The 20979-nt window shown below is 44.5% G+C and overlaps 1 protein-coding gene across 1 annotated transcript in view; it reads left to right on the top strand.

Annotated features, from left to right (window-relative positions):
• The first annotated feature begins 594 nt into the window (after positions 1–594).
• Positions 595–20979, top strand: part of LOC124788891 — a 36260-nt gene continuing 15875 nt past the window's right edge. Inside the window, exon 1 of the mRNA XM_047256172.1 lies at positions 595–2131. Within this exon, the coding sequence (XP_047112128.1) occupies positions 595–2131 (1537 nt within the window). The remainder of the gene's footprint in view (positions 2132–20979) is intronic.

Here is a 20979-nt window from a genome sequence, read left to right as displayed (position 1 = left end):
CGACGAAGCGAGCGGAAGAAGAATCTTATATCCCAGGTTCTCAACGATCGTGGAGGCGGAAGAGGTCATGCCAGACGAACTGGCTGTAAAGGCGCCGCTCAGCCATCATTGAGCTCGCGGCAGTTCGTTGCAGTTCTGGTACCTGAAGTCACATGTCACATACATATGTGCCGTGATGAATTGTTCCAGAATCATAGTGTGTGGGTCACTTCCTCGCAAGCTGTAATCCACCTTAAACAAATTCACGCAAATGGCAATTTCTCCTGTCATTTTCTCTAAAGACCAATGGCGATGGGATAAGGACGATGGTAGCAGGCTCCGAGTGAGGCTGGAAGCTACAAGTCTGGACCTGCACATTGGCGGCAGGTGTGTGATGGTCGCCTTCCTGAGAACCCGTGCGACTACTCGGGAATGCGGTCCTGCATCTGCGACTGGGCAGGATTATTTAGGATGACCGCTGCCCACCCTGAATGGGGAAGGCCCTAGAAAATGTGGGCTAAACATCGGAAGTCCCACTTGAACCGGGCTGGGAATCGGCACACGGTAGGTCACTCTTTATGCTGCGGACGTAAACAAAAGAAGAATGAAATGATTATGACAATAGGGACATGGAATGTCAGGACCCTCCTGGACGTGAACAACTACAGGCCAGAGAGAAGAACCGCTCTTATCACCCAAGAACTAGCCCGGCTAGATATAGACATAGCTGCCTTGAGTGAGACAAGACTCTCAGGTGAGGGACACATTAGCGAGGTACGTTCATGGTACACCATCTTCTGGAAGGGAAAGGATGCAGGAGAACCACGCATCCATGGTGCAGGATTTGCCGTAAAAACGAAAATAGTGAAAGATCTTCGACTTACACCTGTCTCAATTAATGAAAGGCTGATGACTCTTAGAGTACCCATTGGTTCAGACAGATTCATCACCTTCGTCTCTGCATATGCTCCTACTTTAGACAGTGATGAAGACACAAAGAATGAGTTCTACCACCAACTGAACAGTACTCTCTCTAAAATACCCATTCAAGATAAATTAATTTTACTTGTTGATTTCAATGCCAGATTGGGAAGGGACAACCGTTTTTGGAGATACGTCATGGGTAAACAAGGGGTGGTAAACTGCAATGAAAATGGGTTGTTACTTCTTGGTCTATGTGCTGAGCACGAGCTTGTCATCTCCAATACCCAATTCCGTTTGCGTAACCGCTATAAGACCACATGGATGCACCCACGCTCCAAACATTGGCATCTTATAGACCACGTTATTACGCGACAGCGTGACAAGAAAGACATTCTCATCACAAAAGCAGCACTAAACATCGATGAGTGCTGGACTGACCATAGACTTTTAGTCAGCCGTTTGAGAGTACCAAAGTATCGCAAGCCACGATCCCACTTTTCAAACGTACCACGCAGAAAATTCAACATAAGCAACCTGAACAACAAAAACGTTCGCTCACACTTCCAAGACATACTGTCTGAACAACTTAACAAAGCTCCAGCAGCCACATATGACGTCGAACAAGAATGGACCACATTAAAGAACATCATCAAAGAAACTGCTGAGAATGCTGTTGGTTTTAGTGCACGGAAAAGAAGTGACTGGTTTGATGACAACCATGGAGAAATCCAAGCCATCATCAATGCAAAGAGGGATGCTTACCTATCCCTTGCTCAAGATCCGTCCTGCGCAGAAAAGATAGCACACTTTCAAGAACTCAAGCAGAAATGTCAAAGTGAAATACGAGTAATCAAGAACAAATGGTGGCAACAGAAAGCCACAGAACTCCAAAATCTTTCCGATGCAAGGAACCTGCGTGGCTTCTACGCTGGTATTAAAGAGCTGTATGGACCTATCCGCTCCTCATCAGGAACACTGAAAGCTGTTGACAACCCCACCATTCTTACTGAAAGTCAGGACATCTTAAATCGTTGGAAAGAGCACTTCAGCTCACTGTTAAACCACCCTTCTACTGGCACTGGAGATTTTCTCAAAAATGTCCCACAGCACCCTCCAAAACCCTGGATGGCTGATCCTCCAACTTTTCAAGAATTTTGCAATGCACTCAAGAGTGTGAAACCTGGGAAGGCTCCTGGACCTGACAGCATCCCGATGGAGCTTATTGAGGGTGGCGGCTTGCCTCTAAAAAACAGACTCTTCTCACTCATTCTATTAATGTGGGAAACCTGCAAGGTACCAGCTGACTTGAAGAACTCCACAATTGTCACCATCTTCAAGAAGGGCGACAGAAGCGTCTGTGGTAACTACCGGGGAATATCTCTACTCTCTGTCACTGGCAAAATTTTTGCAAGAATCCTTTTAAATCGCCTCCAGACACTTTCAGAGACTATACTACCTGAGTCTCAATACGGGTTTCGACCTTCAAGAGGGACAATTGACATGATTTTCTGTGCACGACAACTACAGGAGAAGTGCAGAGAACAGCAAAAGCCTTTACTACTTGTTTTCTACGATCTAGAAAAGGCCTTTGATACAGTTCCCAGAGAAGCCATGTGGATGGTCTTAAAACGCTTCGGCTCCCCTGAACATTTTGTTGACCTGATTGAAGCTCTCCACGATGATATGACTGGACAGGTCCTCTGCCAGAATGAAACAACTGGTGAATTCCCAATAACAAGTGGGCTTAAACAAGGATGCGTTCTTGCACCAACATTATTTGCATTGTATCTGGCAGCTATGCTTTACGAGACAACCGTAAACAATGCAGGAATAGAACTAAAGTACAGGTTTGATGGAGGATTATTCAACCAGTCCAGACTCCATTCAAAAAGGTTCACCAGTACCACTCGTGTGACAGAGCTGCAGTATGCTGATGACAATGCTTCTCCAGCTCATTCACCTGCAGAGTTGCAGCTGTCAGTTGATTCCTTCAGCAGGGCGTACGAACGATTTGGTCTCTCCATCAATATTCCAAAGACAAAGGTGATGGCGCAGCCAACTCCTGGCTCCTCCATTCCTGACTTCAACGTATCTATTTGTGATACACCCTTGGAACAAGTGGACCATTTCCTCTACCTGGGAAGCATACTGTCATCTAACTGCTCATCTGGAAAAGATGTGGAGAATAGATTACGTGCTGACCATGTAGCATTTGGACGTCTTACAAAGCGTGTCTTCCTGAATAATGACCTAACGCTGTACACCAAACTGATGGTGTACAAAGCTGTAGTCATTTTCACCCTGCTATATGGTTGCGAAACCTGGACGTTATATCGCTGTGATCTGAAGAAACTAGAACGCTTCAACCAACAGAAGCTAAGATATATCATGAACCTGAAATGGGATGACTTCATATCCAACACAGCTGTTCTTGAGAAAGCAAAAATGTATAGCATGGAAGCTCTTATCATTGGGCATCAATTCAGATGGGTCGGACATGTCCAGCGGATGAAAAATGACAGACTTCCACGCCAAATGCTGTACAGCGAAGTGAGCACAGGTAAAAGGCCACGAGGTGCCCCTCTCAAACGTTATAAGGATCAGTACAAGAAAAATCTGAAAAACTTGAACATCAATCCGAGTAACTAGTCCACAATAGCAGAAGACCGAAGTCGCTGGCGCTCAGTTACCTCAAATGCTCTTCAAAACTTTGAGCTGGAACGTCGAAGAATGGAGAATGACAAACGCCGGAGACGTAAACTCCTCCAGGCTCAGCCACGTCCTCCACCTTCCATCAGCTGTAATGTCTGTGGCCGCCTGTTCCACGCTAGGATTGGATTGCTAAGCCATCAACGACACTTCCACGCCTGAACCGTGACAAAGGAAATCTCAGGAGAGAAATGAAAACTCGGATACGAGTATCAGCCGACGACTGCTCAGTCTACAGTACACGATAAAAATACACACATGAATCGAATGATCGAAGGTTTCTATCACTCAGCAATTGCGAATTATGAATGTAATATATAGATTTATAAATGAAAGATTGCAATTAAATAAAATCTGCAGGTACTATCTTAACGACTTTAAATGATGAGTACGATAGTAGAAGTACTTTTGAGAATGCGGTATATTTCTACAAAAAACTCGATGGTCCAGCAATTAAATAAAATATAAGTTGAATAACAGGGAATCAATAGATTCCTACTTCACGTAATTAGTTCTGAACAACAACATAGCTCGCGAGATATTGACTTCTAAACGCACACTACGTCTTCACTGCAGAAGCCACGGAAATCTCACAAGTGCACAAGTCGGGACTACGAAATATTTCTATACTCCGCGGCCACGTGCAAAGTGCTCCACTGTCCAAGCCTTTCCGCCGACCCCGCGCGTCCGCCAAGCCTTACTGTCCCAGACTCTCACCCCGTGTCCTCTCCCGTACTCTTCAGAACTCCCACTCCATTCACTTCAGTAGTCGGCGCCCTTAGTAACGAGCGCTGTGACTGGCGATAGCGCTTCCGTCATGTCTCCAAGCCAACGCACACTCACAGACATTTTGAAACACATTCGAAATACTGTATTTACATTAGAATAACTTGAACTTAAATAAATATTCCTACGGCTGGACCTTAAACACGCTGTAACACAAATTACTAAATACATAAACAAATTAAATAAACATATATCAAAGTGATAGAACAGAAGGTAGGCCAGTAGCCTAATGTCTCTGTCCTTTCTAAAACACAGTAAATATTTAACCAATTTCGTCATGAATAGTATATATCGGATATAAACAAAGACATAGATCGATAAATATATTTATAAGCATGCTGCTACCGTTTTTTCATGTTACTGTGGAGTACTTATGGCCTGACGTGATCGATAGTAATCGGCCACTTTGACCTCCAATATCTCATGTACTATTGAAGTTACATGCCTGTAATTTATACCAATTTAGGTTACACTAATAGCTTTCTAAAGACATATCGAACAACGAAATTGGATGAACCGTTTAGATGCTGGAAATTTGTTGCTGGGTGTTCCTTGTATAATTTACCATCAGATGAGTCGGCAGGACTCAGCAGGACCAGCCATACCTCTGAAGATGTCCAACGTAGTACTGGACGAAACGTTAGGAATAGAAGAATTCCATGGACCACGGCCATATAACCCGGAAGAATTATCAACAACAGGTGTTAGTTCAGACGGAAAAGACGCTGTTCGGCGCGAGCTGGCGCTTGAGGCAGACTGGCGACCATATTTTAAGATGACCCTGGAGATGGGGGCTTCCCTTGACGCCACACGTTCATTTGCGGCCAGGCAGAGAGCGAAAAGGCGGAACTGTTGTCTACCCGGTCGCGGACGGTTGTATGCAGCCAACAGGGTGCCAGGCTACAAGACACGCAGAGCTATGGGACAATATACCGAGACTCCGCCGTTGTGTTGCAGTGCAGCCTCCCACATTGGTCCTCCGTTACTGGCCATAGCACACGTCCACAGGGTGATGTTGACTTCGTGGAAACACAGACTGCATCTCTGAATCTGCAAAAGCATAACCTCTATAAAGTGTACGAAAAATCAAGAAGCATCAATTATTATCGAAGGACTGGTCGTCTGCCATGCCAATGCCAAGAGGGATACGATGACGTTTTCATTTTTGTTTTTCACAGTGGCAAAAACGCTACATTGGGAATGACAATATCACTCATTAGTGGATGGTCTGTGGCGTAGGTTCTGAGTCCCCACTTTCAGATTGAAGAGAAAGTAAGATCAGTTGACTGGAGATATAGTTTTGTGGCCGCTCTAAAGGGAGGGCTGCAAGTATTATAAATATATGCCATTTGCCAGTCTTGGCAGTAAATTTATCAAGTGGTCAAAAAACTTTAGACGTACAAAAAACAGTCGCCAGAACGAAAGGAATTATGTTTTTCGGAACACTTGGGCTTGGCGTACTGGGGAGAGAAGAAGATTTAAGCTGCATACTCTGGAGAGGACACTATAACTGACAGCCAGACTCTGAAGGCGGACGGAGGATGCCTTCTGACCGCTGACGCAGACACATCTGCAAACTGTCTTCTATGTCTGGGATTGCCGGCCGCGGTGGCCGTGCGGTTCTAGGCGCTCCAGTCCGGAGCCGCGCTGCTGCTACGGTCGCAGGTTCGAATCCTGCCTCGGGCATGGGTGTGTGTGATGTCCTTAGGTTAGTTAGGTTTAAGTAGTTCTTAGTTCTAGGGGACTAATGACCACAGCAGTTGAGTCCCATAGTGCTCAGAGCCATTTGAACCATTTTTTGTCTGGGATTCCTGATGTGGCTGACGCTTTTCCGGTTCGGCGGTGGTCGTCTATGACTATGGTGAGAACATGTCCAGCAACAACAGGTAAGCTGGGAGAGGTACGTTCGGTACATCAGTGGAATCTGGGAACCCTTGATCGGTCGCCTTGCCCTGGTATTATACTTGATTTCACTGGTTGTCATACTTTTGCCTGCGTACTCGGTGTTTAACTCCGTGATAGGATAACGATGATCGAAACTTGGCGAGGTCGGTTTGTAAGTAGGCTGTTTAGGTTTTCTTATTGGTAACACCACGTAGCGCTCTGTGTGAAAATCACTGGCTGTGCAGTGTGCAGTCTGTGGCTAGCTTGCATTGTTGTCTGCCATTGTAGTGTTGGGCAGCTGGATGTGAACAGCGCGTAGCGTTGCGCAGTTGGAGGTGAGCCGTCAGCAGTGGTGGATGTGGGGAGTGAGATGGCGGAGTTTTGAGAGCGGATGATCTGGACAGAGACAGTAAATTTGTAAGACTGGATATCATAAACTGATATATATATATTATGACTTTTTAACACTATTAAGGTAAATACATTGTTTGTTCTCTACCAAAATCTTTCATTTGCTAAGTATGCCTATCAGTAGTTGGTGTCTTCAGTAGTTTGAATCTTTTATTTAGCTGGCAGTAGTGGCACTTGCTGTATTGCAGTAGCTTGAGTAACGAAGATTTTTGTGAGGTAAGTGATTTGTGAAAGGTATAGATTAATGTTAGTCAGGGCCATTCTTTTGTAGGGATTGTTGAAAGTCAGATTCCGTTGCGCTAAAAATATTGTGTGTCAGTTTAAGCACAGTCATGTATAATTTTTCTAAGGGGACGTTTCAAGTTTACTACTCTCATTCGCCTCAGAAACAAGCCAACAATCAGTTATAATAAACAGATTTGATCACTTATGCACTGCTTGTTTTCAGTGAAATGTTTGTAATGAATCCTAGATTCCTTTAAAATTTGCTATGCCATTTATAAAATAAATCAGGGATTTATTGTCCCCCCCCCCATCCGTCTACATGAACAATGGACCTTAGCGTCGGTGGGATGGCTTGTGCGCCTCTGCGATATACAGATAGCCGTATCGTAGGTGCAACGAAAATGGAGATGTATCTGTTGAGATGCCAGTTTTCAGATACATTATATAATGGAAAGACAGAGATTTGGGAACCAGGTTTTAAATTGTAAGACATTTCCAGGGGCAGATGTGGACTCCGACCACAATCTATTGGTTATGAACTGTAGACTAAAATTGAAGAAACTGCAAAAACGTGGGAATTTAAGGAGATGGGACCTGGATAAACTGACTAAACCAGGGGTTGTACAGAGTTTCAGGGAGAGCATAAGGGAACAATTGACAGGAATGGGGCATAGAAATACAGTAGAAGAAGAATGGGTAGCTTTGAGAGATGAAGTAATGAAGGCAGCAGAGGATCAAGTAGGTAAAAAGACGAGGGCTAGTAGAAATCTTTGGGTAACAGAAGAGATATTGAATTTAATTGATGAAAGGAGAAAGTATAAAAATGCAGTAAATGAAGCGGACAAAAGGGAATACAAACGTCTCAAAAATGAGATCGACAGGAAGTGCAAAATGGCTAAGCAGGGATGGCTAGAGGACAAATGTAAGAATGTAGATTATCTCACTAGGGGTAAGATAGATATTGCATACAGGAAAATTAAAGAGACCTTTGGAGAAAAGAGAACCACTTGTATGAATATCAAGAGCTCAGATGGAAACTCAGTACTAAACAAAGAAGGGAAAGCAGAAAGGTGGAAGGAGTATATAGAGGGCCTATACGAGGGCGATGTTCTTGAGGACAATATTATAGAAATAGCAGAGAATGTAGATGAAGATGAAATAGGAGATATGATACTGCAGGAAGAGTTTGACAGAGCACTGAAAGACCTAAGTCGAAACAAGGCCTCGGGAGTAGACAACATTCCATTAGAACTACTGACAGCCTTGGGAGAGCCAGACCTATCAAAACTCAGCCATCTGGTGAGCAAGAAGTATGAGACAGGCGAAATACCCTCAGACTTCAAGAATAATATAATAACTAAAGTCCCAAAAAAGCAGGTGTTGACAGATGTGAAAATTACCGAACTATCAGTTTAATAAGCTACCGCTGCAAAATACTAACACGAATTCCTTACAGACGAATGGAAAAACTGGTAGAAGTCAACCTCGGGGAAGATCAGTTTGGATTCCGTAGAAATGTTGTAACAGGTGAGGCAATACTGACCCTACGACTTATCTTAGAAAATAGATTAAGGAAAGGCAAACCTACGTTTCTCGCCTTTGTAGACTTAGAGAAAGCTTTTGACAATGTTGACTGGAATACTCTCTTTCAAATTCTGAAGGTGGCAGGGGTAAAACACAGGGAGCGAAACGCTATTAACAATTTGTATAGAAACCAGATGACAGTTATAACAGTCGAGGGGCATGAAAGGGAAGCAGTGGTTGGGAAACGAGTGAGACAGGGTTGCAGCCTATCCCCGATGTTATTCAATCTGTATATTGAGCAACCAGTAAAGGAAACAAAAGAAAAATTCGGAATAGGTATTAAAATCCATGGAGAAGAAATAACAACTTTGAGGTTCGCCGATGACATTGTAATTCTGTTAGAGACAACAAAGGACCTGGAAGAGCAGCTGAACGGAATGGACAGTGTCTTGAAAGGAGGATATAAGATGAACATCAACAAAAGCAAAACCAGGATAATGGACTGTAGTCGAATTAAATCGGGTGATGCTGCGGGAATTAAATTAGGAAATGAGACACTTAAAGTAGTAAATGAGTTTTGCTATTTGGGGAGTAAAATAACTGATGATGGTCGAAGTAGAAAGAATATAAAATGTAGACTGGCAATGGCAAGGAAAGCGTTTCTGAAGAAGAGAAATCTGTTATCATCGAGTATAGATTTAACTGTCAGGAAGTCGTTTTTGAAAGTATTTGTATGGAGTGTAGCCATGTATGGAAGTGAAACGTGGACGATTAATAGTTTAGGCAAGAAGAGAATAGAAGCTTTCGAAATGTGGTGCTACAGAAGAATGCTGAAGATTAGATGGGTAGATCATATAACTAATGAGGAGGTATTGAATAGAACTGGAGAGAAGAGAAATTTGTGGCACATCTTGGCTAAAAGAAGGGATCGGTTGGTAGGGCATATTCTGAGCCATCATCAATTTAGTATTGGAGGGCAGCGTGGAGGGTAAAGATCGTAGAGCGAGACCAAGAGATGAATACACTAAACAGATTCAGAAGGATGTATGTTGCAGTAAGTACTGGGAGATGAAGAAGCCCGCACAGGATAGAGTAGCATGGAGAGCTGCATCAAACCAGTCTCTGGACTGAATACCACAACAACAACAAAGAGAGATGAAAACCTAATATTAGGAGCGGTTTGTGTGCGCTTGTAGGGGAAGAAGTAGAAGAAAGGGATACTGGAGAAATGCGCTTAGTACTAGGAATTAGAGAGGAAAAATTGATTTCTGCAATAAATTTCATCTTGTAATAGCGAATACTCTGTTCAGGAATCACAACTGGAGAAGGTATACTCGGAAAAAGCGGGGAGATATGGGAAGATTGAAACTGTTAAAACCGTGCACCGAAGTAGCAGTGATTCGTTCAAGAGTGGAAATTGAAATTCAAGGTGAAAGGATATCAATGATAAGATCATATGATGACATTGCTATGCTCTAGGAAAGTGAAGCGAAATTACGTGATATGCTGAATGGAACGAACTGTCAAGCAGACTAATACTGACAAAAAAGATATTCCTGGCCAAGAGAAGTCTACTGGTATCAAACATAGGTCTTAATTTGAGGAAGAAATTTCTGAGAATGTACATTTGGAGCACAGCATTTTATGGTAGTAAAATATTCTCTGTGGTAAAACTGGAAAAGAAGAGAATTGAAGCATTTGAGATGTGGTACTACAGTAGAAAATTGAAAATTAGATGGACTGATAAGATAAGGAATGATGAGGTTCTTCGGAGAATCGGCGAGGAACGGAATGTACGGAAAACAATGACAAGAAGAAGGTACAGGATGTAGGACATCTGTTAAGACAACACAGAATAACTTCCATGGTACTAGAGGAAGTTGTAGAGGGTAAAAACTGCAGAGGAAAACAGAGATTGGAATACAACCAGCAAATAACTGTGGACGTGGGTTGCAAATACTACTCTTAAATAGAGAGGTTGGCACAGGAGAATAATTTGTGGCGGGCCGCATGAAATCAGTTAGAAGACTGATGACTAAAAAAAGAAGAGGCGGCATGGTTCAATATTTCTCCAGGGGACTTCCAGTTGCTTTTGGAGTCCATGCCACGTCGACGTGCTGCACTAAGCGAGTCCAAGGAGGTGCGACACGACATTAGGTGATATACCATGACTTCTGGGACCTCAGTCTACTGTCGTGCTATTCGTATCCCTCGACAGCAATGCACGTGACATGCTGCAGCCAATGTAAACGCTCCTGCACGTGGCATTACGGTTAATTAATTCCAAACTTCCATTTATACTGACGCTGCTAGTATACTGAATACGATCCAATTATCACATTTCCATTATATTTTAATGGGCAAATTCTGCCGTTGTACTGGCGGCAAGTGGACATGCTAGCCAATCTGACGTTCCTTTGCGAGTATCACATTCAAAATATAGTGTAAGCTTTTTCTCCATATTCCATAAATGTTATTTGTGGTGATCATGACCATCATGTACGTACACCATTCCACGGGTCGGCTGGAAAAAATCGTAAGTTTGAACTCTCTTTAAGAGAATGAAATGTATCACAGCCTCTGTGAACTTTATAAGAGGTTTCCCATGTTCTGTCATATATTTAATATAGTAATCTTAATTTATTGCTTGCTAAGTACTGCTGAGCATTTATCTTTCAGATTTTGTCAATTTCTTTTTCTGATACCAGAAAGATTCACCGTTTTGAGAATTACTAGCCTCCAAGTACACAGACGGAGTATTTCTAGAAATGCTTTAGTTAAAATGGCTCTAAACGCCCCAATACTTTAGAGGATAACATTTGCGCTGTTCTTACAACTCTATCACATTTCACGTATTAAATCAGTGTGTGGGTCTGTGCTCTTCACAGTCCACTCGTGAGGGAGCCGCATTAGATGCGCTGAAAACAAACAAGACAAATAGGATATTCATTCTGCTAATACCATAGACTAAATGCACAGAGGGAAAGAGAAATGTCAGAAGACGTTGGTACAAGGCATTATGGTAGCATGTTGCCGCCCGCAGCTGAAGTCACCTCCTAGGATAGGACGGCGGAGGAAGCTGGGCGCTGCTGGCAGCTGAGCAGCAGATGCTTCAGATTAAGTCCCTCGTCTTGCTCTCCCACTTGTTCTGGCACTGAATGCCAACACCTTGACCGCTGACTTTTGCCTCGTAGAGCTTATCGGGATATGCCACGTAATACTCTCACGTCACCATAACGAGCTGTTTTAAGAGGCAATCACGAGTCGAAAAAAGAAAAATGAAAATAAAACAGCTCAAACTACGAAAAACCCTTTTTCGGAATATTCTACACGGTCCAGTCACTTTAATGTGGCCACTGAATGTGTTCGACTCCAACGAGAAATAACCAATCACAGACGGAGGTGGCAGATGTAGCAGTGGAAGGCAGATAAAAAGCGTGTCGGGAGTGGGGGCGGGGGGGGGGGGGGGGGGGGACGCGGCCAACAGTGCGGTCGTTGTCGCAATGCGGAAATGGTGCGGTTTATCTGACATCCAAAGGGGCAGATCATTGGCTTTTGGGTCAATGGTGGAAGCGTTTCCGAAACAGCTAGGTTTCTAAACTGCTTGTGTGCCATCTTGGTTAAAGTATACCGCGCATGGAAAAATGGCGCTATACAAAACCGGAGCCGAGGCAACTTCTATATCTACATCTACATCAACATCCATACTCTGCAAACAACCGCGAACTGCATGGCAGAGTGTACATACCATTGTTCCGGTTACTACAGTTTCTTCCCGCTCCATTCACGTACGGAGCGCGGGAAGAATGATTGAATGCCTCTTTGGGTGCTGTAACTATTCTGATCTTATCCTCACGATCACTATGTGAGTGATGTGAAAGGGACTGTAGTATGTTCCTGTTAGTAGACTTTCTCGGGATGGTTTACGTCAAACCTCAAGAGTCTGCCACTTCAGTTCCTTCAGCATCATTGTAACACTCTCCTACAGGTCATGCAAACCTACAGCCATAGGTGTCGGCCCTCTTTGTGTACGTTCAATATCCCCCGTTAGTCCTACTTGGTACGGGTCCCACACACTTGAACAGTATTATAGAATGTGTCGCGCGAGTGATTTGTAGGCAGCCTCCTTTGTAGACCCACTACACTTCCCGAGGATTCTACCAATAGCCAGAGTCTTCCACCTACTTTATCCACAACTCAGCCTATGTGATCTTTCAATTTGTTATTCCAGCACACTGTTGCGCCCAGATACTTGTATGACTTGGCTAATTCCAACGGTGACTCACTGATATAATTGTGGTGCACCAGAGGCCATACATGACAGGGTGAACGACGGCTGGGGAGATGTATACGGGCGAATAGACGGGCAAATGTTGAGCAACTGACTACCTAGAAGAATCATGGAGCTACAAGCAGTGTCTTCTCAACGAGCGTTCAGCGTACGTTGCTGCATATGGGCCCCTGCGGCAGTCGCCTTGTTCATGCATTCATGCTGACTGCTGTTCGTCGGCGACGAAGCCTGGAATCTGCATGCAGTACAACAACTGGACGAAAAAATGGTTCAAATGGCTCTGAGCACTATGGGACTCAACATCTGAGGTCATCAGTCCCCTAGAACTCAGAAATACTTAAACCTAACTAACCTAATGACATCACACACATCCACGCCCGAGGCAGGATTCGAACCTGCGACCGTAGCAGTCGCGCGGTTCCGGACTGAAGCGCCTAGAACCGCTTGGCCACCAAGGTCGGTCACAACTGTACGTCCACTGAGTGGCGACGGGTGGTCTTTTCAGATGAATCACCTTTCATGCTCCACTGGGCTGATGGCCTTTGCTGTGTACTGCCCTGCAACAATAGTCGAAAGGGTCCAGGCCACAGAAGAGACTGTTTTGGTCTGGGGGATGTTGGTGACATTTCCTGGGTGATCTCGTTTTTCTGGAAGACACAGTGCATCAACACAAGTATGCATCTATCCTTGGGGACCATGTCCGCCGCTACATGTAGTTTGTTTTTCCTCGGCAGCATCGATCCTCAGACATTAAACCTAACGCAGCTAGCCACGGCACTGGAGTCGGCCACATATCTGTCGGCACATTCCAGAACCTCACTGACTCTCTTCCTGCTAGTCAGCGCTGCAGAAGGTGGTTGGTGGGGCCTCTGACAGGGGTCACATTGAATGAGAATGGACCGTGTATTTAATGGCTACAGAAACACAGGGTGCTCTGCTGTATTCGATTCCATAAATTTTATATTTTTACGGCGGAAATTTCAATGACATTCGTCTCCAAGTGTTTCTTTCAGCCCGCAATGGGAGCATCGCCTAGTAATTGCACCGGGACGCCTACAGCCTAACGTGGAACCTGAACTAATTTTCACATCACACAAAATAACGGTTTTCAGACATAATAACAGATGTTTCTTTTAGACGCATATTTTTGTTTAACTAACCTGTCGTCTGTACGTGTATTTTCTTCTTTCATTTTCTCATTTTGCTGTTTGGAGTATTTTCTATGACGATTTAAAATTGGCAGCAAACTGTAAAAATTTATTCTGTTTATTGTCTGTACTAGAGTAAATGTTTGTTATGATTATATGTAATGCATGATGCGAAAACTTTTGTCTGCCTTTAATGTCGACTAATGCGATGACACTGCTAGGCATGTTAATTCCAACTGCAAAATTTTTGTTAAGGAGGTAGTATTAAATGGTTAAAAACGAAAGACTGTATGTGCCCGTGGGAGAATGAGAGCTTCAAAGTAGAGCGGAGAGCGTTTGTTCCGGAATGTGCAAAAATTTGAAATAAAGACTTAATTCGAACTGTTATTTATGCAGCACATGCCTAGTAGGCCTACAGACATATCATGAAATGAAGTTACATATACATATGTACATATTGACAGACAAGAAACTTAAGTTTGTCTTCACAACTGAATATACAGTCCTTCAATCCAGCGCACTTCATCTGGAGTTGCTATCAGGAAGTCCTCTTCAGCCCCGTGATAGGCTCGAATCCTGCATTCTCTGAAAGTGTGGTGAACAGTCTGGTATGGAGCCCTACAGTCACAGGCTGGATTAGGCAGCTCCTTCCACTTAAAGAGAGCATCGCTGCATCGGCCATGGCCGGTACGGATTCTGTTAATAGTCCAGGTCTTGCGTGGTAGGTCGAGTCCACTTGGAAGTTTAGCACCTGAGAAGATGTTATGCAGGCGCTCAACTGTCACTACTTCCCAGCGACCTTTCCATTCTTCAGGAGGTTTGAAATCCTTAGCAACCATGTCAGCAGCATCGCACAGAGTTGGATGGCGTGATTTCAGTCTCTTACGATTTAGAAGTGGCAGGTCGCTATGCATGGGTAGGTTAGAATTCCCGGAGATCTTGTGGAATTCTCTCATAAGGGCAGTACATCTGCGTAGATCAGGAGGCATTATACCGGTTAACAGTGGTAGCCAATAAACTGGAATAGATCTGATTGCGCCAGATATTATGCACATTGTTGTATTCAGCTGGGTGTCAACAACCCTCGTATGATGACTGTTCATCCAAACAGGTGCACAATACTCAGCACTTGAGTACACTAAGCCCAGAGCTGACGATCGCAGAGTGGTTGCTGAAGATCCCCAGGTAGTTCCGCATAGCTTATGGAGGATGTTGTTTCGAGTCCTCAACTTCCGAGCTAAGTTAAGAAGGTGTTCCTTGAAGCATAGTGTATGGTCCAGGATGACACCCAGATATTTTGGGTTCCAATTATGACAAAGAATTCTGCCTCTGAAACTTACTTCCAGTTTTACGTTCGTCAACCGATTATTTAAATGGAAGCAACACACTTCTGTTTTCCTCATACTGGGTTGGAATCTCCTGATTTTGAAGCAATTATCTAATGCATACAGGTCGTTGGTTAGAATCTCTTCTGTTGTCTTCATTTCCTGGTGTCGTACGACTAGAGCCAGGTGATCGGCATAGCAGTATTTTCTGGACAAAGTGTCAGGTAGATCAGATAGATGTAGGTTGAACAGTAATGGTGAGAGAGCTGATGCTTAAGGTAATCCGTTGTTCAGTTTCCTCTCCTTACTTATGTTGCTTTCAGTGATTATACGGAACTTCCGATAGCTTAGCATGCTGTTAATCAGTCGAGTCACTGTTCTGCAGGGTATGATGTGGAGAAATTTGTAGATAAGGCCCTCCCTCCACACAGTGTCGAAGGCGGTAGTTAAATCAACAAACGCCACAGATGTTCTCTGCTTCATTTGGTATCCTGACTCTATGAAGGATGTGAGAGACAATACTTGGTCGCAGCAGCCTGCCTGATCAACTGGAACGTTCTCTAGGATAGCGCTACTTATTCTGTTATATACTAGCCTTTCAAAAAAGCTTGTAGCAGCAGCTAAGTAGGGGAATGGGGCGATAGCTTTCTATCATGTTGCTGGGTTTGCCGGGCTTCAGAACAGATATTATCTTCGCCTTTTTAAACTCCAATGGAAGTTGACCAGTCAGCAGGATGTCAGTGAAGAATTCTGCCAGCCATTTATTAGCTGTGAATCATTTTGAGAGATATGGAAAATAGACAGTTCGTGGTTTTTGATGATGTGAGACGGATACGGTAGAAATATAACTTAGTGCTCATGCTGTAAGCAAATGGCGGACTGTTTCGTAGTTCAAAATGGCGAGCATTGGAAAGCTACAGTTGCGGACTTGGAATGCATCGGAGGAAACGACTGACTAGCCGAAGAAGCGCCGGATGAGAAGTGTGAACAGTGTTGAGAGGTGTGCGGGTGAGAATTATGTTTTTGTGAAAACTGCTACGTGAGAACGGAAAGTTCAACTGATTACTTGTTACATCAATGGCAGCGGAACAAAAATTGCTAATAAAATATGAGCGCTATTTGCGAGTTTCACGCGTTGCTAGTTGAAAAATGGAATAAACATGCACGCTGCACAATAATGAATTTGAAACGAGCGTGTTCAAATGGTTCAAATGGCTCTGAGCACTATGCGACTTAACTTCTGAGGTCATCAGTCGCCTAGAACTTAGAACTAATTAAACCTAACTAACCTAAGGACATCACACACATCCATGCCCGAGGCAGGATTCGAACCTGCGACCGTAGCGGTCGCTCGGTTCCAGACTGTAGCGCCTAGAACCGCACGGCCACTCCGGCCGGCAAACGAGCGTGTTCATTGTGCTCAAATACATCCTGTTTTGCCTGACATAAAACCCTCTTTCTAACGTTTCCCAACCTGAAAGAGGGTGATTCCTTACGCCGGAAGTCTTCGGCAGCCATTGCTGATGATTTTTATTCAGAATTTAAGCAGTGGCAGGGTTCTAACCTGGGACCGAGAAGTTTTGATTAGTGATCAAAGATGCTAGGCCTAGACCACAGACCGCGCGACTGCTACGATCGCAGGTTCGAATCCTGCCTCGAGCATGGATGTGTGTGATGTCCTTAGGTTAGTTAGGTTTAAGTAGTTCTAAGTTCTAGGGGACTGATGACCACAGATGTTAAGTCCCATAGTGCTCAGAGCCATTTGAACCTAGACCACAGACGCTCAGCACGATCAGTACGATCATCTACAAGGATCTTATTTGTGGCCTCCTCATTTCTCTGGTTCACATTAGCTGATGTCCCTGTGAGATGTGCTGCCACAGTTCTTAGAGACAGTACCCTTTGCTGTCCGGGAAGGGATGTGGTTTCTTCGCAGTGGTGCACCAGCAAACTTCGATGTTAATATCTGTGAGCACCTGAACAACGCGTCATGTGCCAGGACTAGGGTCTTTGGTCGAGGAGTGCGTTGTTGGGTTTGGCGCTCCTTGGTACCGGAGTTAGAGGGAGGCCACACAGCTGGCGAGTTGGTTCTTGTGGCACTCCTGCTGCCTGGGCGTGGAGCTCGTGAAGCCGCGAGTTGTTAAGTTGGTCGCAGCCAATGCTTTCCGGCTGGCTTCAGTACCGATAGCCTGAGTTGCGGGAAGGGCAGCTAACGCAGCGTGCAACCTGGTGAGCAAGCACCTGGCCAACTCTGGAGGCTTAAACATTACGGCGCCTGTAGATCCCTTGCACGGATTGGAAGCAATAACACCCCTGCTTGGAATCCTGGAAGTCATGACTCTTTCGCATCTGAGGGAGTTTAGTGTTGATCTTTTATTGATACTTGTTATTGTAAGCCCACGTCTGTGCGTCATATTCATTACGCCTCCGAATGATTCTGTGGATGGTCACCGGTTACTGTAACTGATTTTAATGCAGTGCAGTGACTGCACTACAGTACTGTTTTTGATCGTGTTTCCAAGTTACTGCTATATTAGTGACAATTTGTGAACAGTGACCAAGAGAGCCACGGAAATGGATACACCGCAACACTTCACAACGAGACAGCCACGCCAGAAGAACAAAGATGACCACAGCATTTCCGAAAAGACAATGTAATATCAGTATGACTTTATTGTAAAGTTGTTTTTGTAATGCCATTTATCCTGAAGATGAGGTTTAACCCTCGAAACATGTCGCTAAATAAATAAGTAATACAATAGTTGACAAAGATTGTGACTGTTAGCGGTAATTTAAAAAAACCTTTACATAATTCTCAGTTCGAATACAATAACGTTTCTCGAGACCGAGAAGCTTATGTCCACAAATCCGCATGGTTTTAGAAGGCATCACTCATGTCAAGCTCAGCTTGCTCTTTTCTCACATGGTATATTGCGAACTATGCATGCAGCACAACAGGCAGATTCCATAGGACTAAGTTCCTAAATGTGTGAGTAGCTCGAACACTTCCTAAATAATAGAACCCAGTATGTTATCCTCGACGGCGAGTGTTCATTAGAGACAAGGGTATCGTCAGGAATAGCCCAGGGAAGTGTTCTCTATGTTCGTAAATGATTTGGCGAACAGCGTGGGCAGCAATCTGTGGTTGATTGCTGATGATGGTGTGGTGCACGGTAAGGTGTCGGAGCTGAGGGACTGTAGGAAGAGAAAAGACGACTAAAAAAAAATTTCTGGTTGATGTGATGAATGGCAGCTAGCTCTAAATGTGGAAAAATGTAAGTTAATGTGGAGGAGTAGGGAGAACAAACCTGTAGTGTTGTTTAAATATCGGGGCGTAACGTTGCAAAGCGATATGAAATGGAACGAGCATGTGAGAACTGTGGCAGCTAAGGCGAATGGTCGACTTCGGTTTATTGGGAGAATTTTAGGAAAGAGTGGATCACGTGTAAAGGATACCGCATATAGGACACTGGTGCGACGTATTCTTGAGTACTGCTTAGTGTTTGGGATCTCTACCCGGTAGGACTAAAGGAAAACAACAAAGCAGTTCAGAGGCGAGATGCTAGATAGGGTCGAACAACACTTGTTACGGAGGTGCTTCGGGAACTCAAATGGGAATTCCTGGAGGGAAGCATCGTTATTTTCGAGAAACACTATTGCGAAAGTTTAGAGAACCGGAGTTTGAAGCTTACTGCCGAACGATTCTACTGCCGCCAAAATGCATTTCATGTAAGGACCACGCTTCAAGATACCAGAATTAGGGGTCATTGGGAGGCATATAGACAGTTGTTTTTGCATCGCTCTATTTGCGAGTGGAACAGGAAAACAAATGACTAGCAGAAGTACAGGGTACCCTCCGATACGCAACGAACGGTGGCTTGCAGAGTATCTACGTCAATGTAGATATAGACAACTGTGGTCCGGACTTGTTTTGGTGTCGATATACGGCCGTAGTTAAATCCAGTGTAATACGATAACTTGGCATACTTTTCTGCATACCTAAAGGGTGCGTTTTTGTTCTCAGCAAGCAGCTCTGTCATTACTATTCTTTTCTAACCATGCCACTGTGTTCTGTCAGTGTGCGCGATTGGATGTACATTTGCCGGTGCCAACGTTGCCGTTGATAATGGAAGGAAGACTTTTGAAAAATCAAGACAAATGCATAGTATTTGTCGACCTAGAAGATCATTCTGCAACTTAAAACATACAACATATTCGGAACTGTAAGAAAAATAAGAGTAAACTATAGGCAAAGACGTGTTATATACGCACATCAAAAAAAGTTTTGCATCAACCCGGTTCCCAGGACTCCTGAAGACAGACGTTGACTGTGGATATTGTATCACAGACACAGTAACTTTGACTGTTCAGAGATGTCACTAAACCCTCCCAAAGGTATAAATAACCATGCAAACATGCATGAGCAGCGAATATGAGAAAGAGAGGGTAAGATAGCCGATCAGTTCCAGTCATTCCATCAGGAAGGAGGTACATGGCTCGTGTTGTCTTTAGTTCAACCATGCCTCGACGGTCAATACCGCGGTTCGATCTCATCCGCATTGTTACTTTGTGCCAGGAGGACTCTCAACAAGGGAAGTGTCCAGGCGTCTCGAAATGAACCAAAGCGATGTTGTTCGGACATGGAGGAGAGACAGAGAGACAGCAACTGTCGATGACAGCCTCCCTCAGGCCGTCCAATGGCTACTACTGGAGTGGATGACCGCTACCTACGGATTATGGCTCAGAGGAACCCTGACAACAATGCCACCATGTTGAATAATGCTTTTCGTGCAGCCACAGGACACCTTGTTACGACTCAAACTGTGCGCAATAGGCTGCATGATGCGCAACTTCACTCCCGACATCCATGGCGAGATCCATCTTTGCAACCACGACACCATGCAGCGAGGTACAGATGGGCCCAACAACATGCCTAATGGACCGCTCAGGATTGGCTTCAAATGGTTCAAATGGCTCTGAGCACTATGGGACTTAACATCTGAGGTCATCAGTCCCCTAGAACTTAGAACTACTTAGACCTAACTAACCTAAGGACATCACACACATCCATGCCCGAGGATTCGAACCTGCGACCGGAGCGGTCGCGCGGTTCCAGACTAAAGTGCCTAGAACCGCTCGGCCACACCGGCCGGCTCAAGAATGGCAACACGTTCTCTTCACCGATGAGTGTCGCACATGCCTTTAACCAAGCAATTGTCGGCGACGTTTTTGGAGGCAACCCGGTCAGGCTCAATGCCTTAGACACACTCTCCAGCGAGTGCCGACGTACGCCGCTAGTGGTCACTGAAGGCGCCGTAACGGCTGTATGATACATGAATGTCATCCTCCGACCAATAGTGCAACTATATCGGCAGCATATTGGCGAGGCATTCATCTATATGGACGACAATTCGCGCCCCCATGGTGCACAACTTGTGAATGATTTCCTTCAGGATAGCGAAATAGGGTGGCCAGCATGTTCTCCAGACATGAACCGGATCGAAAATACCTGGGATAGATTGGAAAGGGCTGTTTATGGACGACGTGATCCACCAACCACTCTGAAGGATCTACGCCGAATTGCCATTGAGGATTGGACCAATCTGGACCAACAGTGCTTTGATGAACTTGTGGATAGTATGCCACGACGGTTACAGGCATGCATCAATGCAAGACGACGTGCTACTGGGTGTTAGAGGTACCGGTGTGTACAGCAATCTGGACCACCACATCTGAAGGTCTCGCTGTATGGTGGTACAACTGAAATCTGATT

The sequence above is a fragment of the Schistocerca piceifrons genome, chromosome 3, assembly GCF_021461385.2.
Source record: "Schistocerca piceifrons isolate TAMUIC-IGC-003096 chromosome 3, iqSchPice1.1, whole genome shotgun sequence".
In the NCBI taxonomy this organism is placed as follows: domain Eukaryota; kingdom Metazoa; phylum Arthropoda; class Insecta; order Orthoptera; family Acrididae; genus Schistocerca; species Schistocerca piceifrons.
Note: the sequence above shows the minus strand (reverse complement) of the source record. Positions and strands in the feature narration are given on the sequence as shown.